At 39.1% G+C, this 7,382-nt stretch overlaps 1 protein-coding gene across 1 annotated transcript; it reads left to right on the plus strand.

Annotated features, from left to right (window-relative positions):
• Positions 1–2,338: 2,338 nt before the first annotated feature.
• Positions 2,339–4,056, plus strand: LOC136468634 (uncharacterized; the record flags this gene model as incomplete). The annotated part of the gene is made up of 4 exons (XM_066467130.1): positions 2,339–2,641; positions 3,083–3,172; positions 3,254–3,655; positions 3,976–4,056. Coding segments are annotated over 4 exons (876 nt in total), but the record flags the coding sequence as incomplete, so codon positions are not given.
• Between the last annotated feature and the right edge of the window lie 3,326 nt (positions 4,057–7,382).

Here is a 7,382-nt window from a genome sequence, read left to right on the forward strand (position 1 = left end):
CCATTTCAGATATGTTCGGAGGCCTGATCATTTATCTAAACCCATACTACCTATGATACCAAATCTTTTTTCTGCTACTATGACAGATTTAATAAGTGTCTTGCATACTCCTCGTACTACTAACCATTTTCCTTATCCTACAGGTATATGAAACAGTGACATGGATCTGGCATTTTGTGACATGAACAAGTTTATGCTCAGTGCATACAACAAGTCCATGTTCACTTTCCTATATCTAGCCTATGTATGTAATAGTGCCTCCTAGATGGCAGCCTGTTTACATACTTCAAGACACTACTGTCCACTGTATATTATGTGCTGAGTTGGATACTTAGAACTACCTGTACTCATCTATATAGACCTATCTTTTGCGCATCTAGCATAGAAAATGCTAAAGTTTCTGCTTCAGGAGCGCAATCTGCGATGTTTAATTGTTTTGTAACCAGAATTTATGTTGTCTGAACAGACTACGTCTAACTAACGACTTCCTATTGCTGACTACCTTGTGTTTTTCTCTTGTAGGATCTCCAATATTTGGCAAAAGGTATGGCAGCTTGTTCCAACCGTTTATAGCCAGCTCAGGTTAGTGTCCGTTGTTACGCTCCTCTTATCTATGTTTTGACTGTGCCTATTCTGGGTTTGCCTTTTAGCTTACATGACGACTGCGTTTGTTTACTGATGAAATTAGCATACTTAGTGATTCATGCTTCTCCCTACCGCTGCATGTTCTATGGAGTGAATTTAGCTACTACTGAAATTTGTGCCACCATGTCTGCAGTTAGGTTGCCTCCTATTGTCATCTATAGTCTTTAGACCATCTAGACTATAATTTGTGATTTTTATAAAAAATCCGGTTACAGTGTTGTTCATACCGTCCTACGGCCCTGGACGACATCCATTTTTTGTCATCTATAGTCTTTAGACCTTCTAGACTCTGATTTATGATTTTTTATAAAAAAAAATCCGGTTACAGTGTTGTTCATACCGTCCTATGGCCCTGGACGACATCCATTTTTTGATCCGATTTTTTTAGTTCGCATTTTTTTCTTTACCTAACTTGGCCCCCGGGCGGACGTGCACTTTTTTTCTTTACCTAACTTGCCCTTCTATCTGTTAAGTCACGCTTTGCCTCATTGTACTGCTATTTCCAAAAAAGAATTTGAAGTATTATCTACAAAATTATTTTTCTAAACAATTATTTTCCTAAACATTTCGCTGACCAACATCATTTAGATAACAAGCTTTGTACTATGTGAATAGCGTACAACACGTCTTGATGCAGTATGATAATGCTTAGTCATGCTCCAGTAACCAAATGTGTTTCAGATTCCATGTGTTCTTGTTCGCATACAAATAGCAATGTGAAGTGCTCCTGCTAAGCATCATATCCATCTCGTTGACTTTTAGGTTCCTAATTGAATTGACTGAAGCACATTTGCTAAGCATCATATCCATCTCGTTGCCTTTTAGGTTCCTAATTGAATTGACTGAAGCACATCTTTACTCACGGTAAATTGTTTTGCACATGCACACATCATATATTCATCTTTTTGTTGATAGACTGAATAGATCTACCATATTCAAATGTATCACCAGATTCACCCATCAAGCAGAGTTCAATGTCTTTCAGCAACAACCTTTCCAATCGTGGACAAAGATTACTAAAACACATCCCTTTGACATCTCAAGATGAAAGGATCAAACATCCAGAGGCGTAGTTAACACTTAGCTTGCTACCTTCCCAGGCATCTAGAATAGTGCTATCACTGATTTGTGTTGTCAAATATGTACAAAAAATACGTACTGCCCCATGTACAAAAAAACTGAAGTGTTCGAGTTTATCTGTATAAAATGTCTATATTAATCTCCTTTGCCTAATTCTCTTTCCATACAAAGATTAAACGTGTATTTTTCATTTACCAGCTAATTCACGTCGTGCGCCAGGTATTACAGTGCCAAGTATTTATCGTGTCCATGCTCTGATCTTATAAAAATATATACACACCTTCAGATCTACGATTGCATTTCCAACTGACTACCGACGCGCGTGAAAGAAGCAAGCGCTGGTAAAAATCCTAGCCCGGCCAGCTTTCAGTGGTCTATGGTATATTATATTTTCAATAAGTTTTAAATATACACATCCAGTATAGACAGTGCATGCTTGACATAATTATCTTCAAGTTGACCTAAAGAAATATGTTTGGTATTTAAGCACTAAATCATTTTCTACTCCACTCTGCCAAAATTTTGAAAAATTGATTTACATTCTACCATCGGGTTATAAATATTCAGAAGTTTGTTTCTTGGAATTCAAAAATGCTGACATCCATTTATATTTACCTACAGGATCGATCGTCAAAAGCAGAAGAAAGTGACGGACTTTGTGACCTTGCATTATGACTACATCAACCAGTGGGAAAACTTTCATGACAACCTGTACAAGAATGACCAGCCCCACATGAATGCCAACTTCAGAGCGTACCTAGCTTGGTACAGACGTGCAACAAGGACAAAGCTGAAGGTGCAATGGACCCAAGCAGACTACGCCGATATTGAGTCCTCCGATGATGAATACACATCTTACGACCTTGCGACGAGGGCAGGGACACAGGTGGAGGCTGCACCGATCTTGGACCGAGTGGTAATGTCAACTCTAACCCCATTATTTAAATACCATGGTAGCTAAATTTTTAGACATTCAGAACCTAGTGGTAAATACCATGGTAGCTAAATTATGTATGTGTCAATATTTGGAGGTTAGTTGATTAAGAATTTTAAGTTTGCATTAACATCCAGAAAAACCCTCCTATTCACATATATGCATGAAACTGAATTGACTGCTTTGTCTTCAACAAATGCTTGACTGCTTTACATATCTTTTACATTTCCTATCTTTTACAATGGCTTGAGAACTCAAAAATCCATATATTTGGCGATCCTTTTCTGCCAAGCTTTAGTGCTCTCAACTGCACATAGTTCTTTTCCCTAGTAGTGTGCATAATGTTAAATAGTAAGAGATAATATATAACGACCATGGTTTCTCTAATTTTAGTGGTGTAATTGTTAATGCCGTTGTTTGCAGGGCAACACTTTGAAACAGTCCGTGCTTGACATTGAACATTTCTCAATAACAGGCGTACACGACAGGACAATGACACAGAACTTTCTTACAGTAAGCTTTCATGACAACATTGACTAGTTTGAGATGCAAACCCTATTGAACTGTTTTTGACTAAAAAATTTGCAACTACAGAGGTTAGCACATCGGCTAAGCCGTGCCGCTGCTCGTTGTGGTTGCGGGACTAGCGTGGCGATGGACGTACACGCGCCGCCCACAGGACTCTCTGACACAAGTGTATGTCTTGGTACTTCTTCTCATGGAGGTACTGCTTCTAGAGGCCAGAGCTCGTCCCGCGCCACTATGGATACTTTTCAGGGGCTCAGAGACGAGGATGAGGACGAGGATGAGAACGAGGGTGGTTATGAGGAGCTTGGACCGTCTCAGCTACTGAATGCTCCTTCGACTCAACCTACACAACCTGATGGCACTAGGCGACGCCATCCGCCTGACCCTTACACTCCAGGCACCTGGGCTCTTGGCCACAAGGGTAAGGGTAAGACTAGGAGACAGCGAGGGCTTGTGGTAGACTTTCTGGTAGATGTTATTACGGACTATTATGGACTTTGCAAACTGTTATTATGGACTGTTATGTATTGTATGGACTATTATTATGGACTGTACGGACTCTATGCACTTTTAATATGCTCATGGATATGGTTTGAGATAAATGTGGTATATATTTGTGTATCTATACATGTTGTATTGTGGTCATATATTCATGTCATATTTGTGTAAGGATTGCATCAAAAAATAGGAGAATGCCAAAATTTTCTGGCTAAAGTACATTTGTGCAATACACGAAAATCATGTAGCCTTTTCAGTGATTGATTATGTCACCATCGTATCGTACACAGACTTTTACAGATGAATTGATTGATCGCAAGAATCTAGCCTTTTCAGTTGATTTTTCAAATAGGCTTTTCAGTCTAACTTGAAATAGTAATTCCACTATGGTTTCAAATAGGCTTTTCAGTAATCGAATCTAGCCTTTTTTAGTGTCCTTCAAAATAGGATTTTTAGTGATACCTAGTAGGCTTTTTAGGACCATTTATGCCATAATACAATGGCTACTAAATCTCAGGCTACCTATATATACGCAGTGCTGGATGCGTTGCTACTCACTTCAAACGAGTGCTGGATGGCATTGATTAAGAGACTAGTATGGATATGAACTTGAATAATGATGCTTACAATTACACCAATTGTTTATAGCAGGGATAAGAATGATATGATCAAGATAATGGACACACACATTTAGCATTCCTCAAAGGACAAAATAGAAAAGAAAGGATAAAATAATAATCCTAAGTTGAGTAGGCATTGATCTAATATAGTCATACATAGATTCATGAATAATCATACAAGTTACATAATTAGTCCTAGAGCTTAGTGTAAAGCAGGTCGGGAGGCCACTGAGTACTGGTCTGCCAGCAACCTCATGTGACAATTTAGACTCCTACACCCTAGTCGAACATGGGGGAATACAAGGGACAGACAGGGCTATCACCACCTGCCGCCTACCCCACTATCATGGAAAGGGACAATGCATTCACCTGTTCCTCCATACCCAAGCACCACGCTTGCGTATACAGAAACTATCCAAATCCCCCTGGGTCCCTGACCCTACAGATCGACGGGTAAAGAACTTCGGTACACCTGACGTCATGATGAACCGCCACCTCAACTTTACTCTAGTTCTATTTATATAATTTACATGATTGGTTAAGCATAAAGTTAAGTGTGCTACTCTCATGACACATAAACTTTGCACTAGTTCATATATCATGATCATAACATAATAACCATACTCTAGTTCATAAGCATGACTATAAATGTAATGTGAGAGCATAGCTTTGGAAGAACTCATAATTCTATTAATACCCAAAGGTCTCTTCTTCCAAGGAGTCAAGCTCTCCATGGCAGCTTTGCCTTGCTCTAAAACAACTAAGAAAGTAAAGCTACTACTAAAGAATAGAGTGGGTGAGAGGCAATGCTCAAGTGGTGTGTGTGTGTTATGAGAGGGGGGGGTACCCCCTTATTTATACACGGAGGTATGGTGGTGCTCTGGCTATATTTGGCGTGAAACCCTAGGATGCACTGCCATAGCATGAAGCCATGTTGCCGCTAGTCAAAGGAGAGGTGGAGAGGAGCCAGCAGGGGGCCGGCCGCCCCCTAGGACTAGCCGCCCCTTGACTGTGCTGCCTCGCCACCGCCTTCACGTGGTAGGCCTTGGGTTGACCATGGATCCTTGTTCCGTGGGTTTTTGCCCAATTGGACTTGGTTTGGTGGGCGTCTCCTTTGATCCTTTGCGCAAATCTATGTCGAAAAGCGCCTTTTGATAATTTCTTTCATGTATTTGTGTTTATGACCTACAAAATAATGTTCTCCAAATACATGTGGAACTTGGTTGGTAGTAAAAGCATATGTGATCAAGTTTGCTAATTTCTCCTCTTTTTGTTGCTTAATTGGTGGTCGGATTTGATCAGTAATGACTGCCAACAAGCTCCCCCAAGCTTAACCTTTGCTCGTCCCGAGCAAATAGCTAAGTTGTTTCGTTGTTGATCAGTAGTTGCTACGATGACAATTATAATTCATAAGTGCCATGCCTATAACAAAGTATTCTTCCTTGATTTAAATAAGTTTGGCATTATATCCTCCCTTTTAACTTAATCCTATGGGGCTTATTGCTTTTCCAAATCTTAGGCGGTTGCAAGATAGAACGGATATAGAATTACAAATCATTCATTCTTTGATCAACCTTCTATCCGAAGGTTTTACGAATTTTGTAAAATAAAATATAAGTTCCTCAAATGATTCACTCAATCGCTCAATGTGTATGATCCTTACCAAGGCATTTGTTTTGCCTTCTTTTCATCCTATCTCTAAAAGGTAGGTATGAACAAGAGGCATACTTACATCACATATATTGTTAAGTCAAAAACCGAATCCAAAGAGATGCAAGTCATACACTTTGATCAAGGTGTGCAAGTGTGTGGAATATTTTTCTAATCCTAATATTTTTGGTACTCCTTTGATCATGACTTTCTCTCTTTTTGATAATTGCCTTTAGAAGTATGGACTATCTCTTTTTTCAATACTTTGGAACCTTCATGTGTTCCATTCTTTTTCTTCTTTTCTTTTGCTTATTTTGAGAGCTTCATATGTCTCTCTCTTTTTTTAGCATAGCCTCATACTTTCTTTTTGGCGTATGAAAACTTTGGAGAGAAAGACTCATGACAAATAAATAGAGTTTATTTTAGGTGGATGGAAAGCATATTTTTGCGTAACTCTCAGTGTAAGAGTTAGCATTTATATATGTGGGTGTACGTGAATCTTGATCATGGGTGCATGAAAGAATCTCAACAAGGGTCACAACAATTTGACAAAACTCAATGTGAATATAAGTAGCACATGGCTAAGGTTTTGAATTTGAATTATGTCATATGGCCGTGGTAGGAATTCATAACCATTGAGGAACTTTTGATTTTAGCATTTTTGAAATAAAAACTCCGGATGTCTAGTTTCCCTTAGAATAAAGTCATAGCATATTATGTTTATCATATCATAACTTGCAACAGCTTAGAAAAGGATCGTGCTTTTGCAACTCACAAGTTTTGAGTTTTAGGATGAGACATTTTAGCCAACAAACTTAAATCTTGGGGAATTCTAAGTTACAGCCTAGGCACAGATAAATTATAGACAAAGCAACTATTTATCATCTCAACATAAGAGAGAAACTAAGCATTCTTAATTCACATATGAGAGTAGAATAAATATTTTAATTGTTTTTATCATATTTTATTTTTTTGGATTTTATATTTTTCTATTTTTTTTGTTGCTAGTAAATAATGCGAAAATTAAAATGCAGAAAATAAAGATAGTACTTACCTCCGTGGGGGTCCTCCCCCAAGCTTGCTCTTTTGCTTACAGTCCAGGATTAAATCCCATGAACCGCCAGTAGGCCACTTGATGTTCTCATTGTTGCTGTATCATCGCATTTATTTACGCCATTTGTTGCTGCTGTTGCTGATGCCACTGGGCTGAATCCTGCACGTAAGTATGGAGTGTGTTTTGAATCTCACCGGTGCGGATCTCTAATCCTCCAAGGCGGGCATGAATGTCCTCCCATCCCGAGATAGAATGTCGTGGTTGCACATGTGGGGGTAGCCCCTCAGAGTCAGAGGAGTGGAGTATCGTGGTGTCGTCTCTTGCCCATCCAGAGCCTCCTGCCTCATGTGTCTATGAAGTGTGTTCCTACTCG

This window comes from Miscanthus floridulus, chromosome 8 (assembly GCF_019320115.1).
Source record: "Miscanthus floridulus cultivar M001 chromosome 8, ASM1932011v1, whole genome shotgun sequence".
Classification (NCBI taxonomy): domain Eukaryota; kingdom Viridiplantae; phylum Streptophyta; class Magnoliopsida; order Poales; family Poaceae; genus Miscanthus; species Miscanthus floridulus.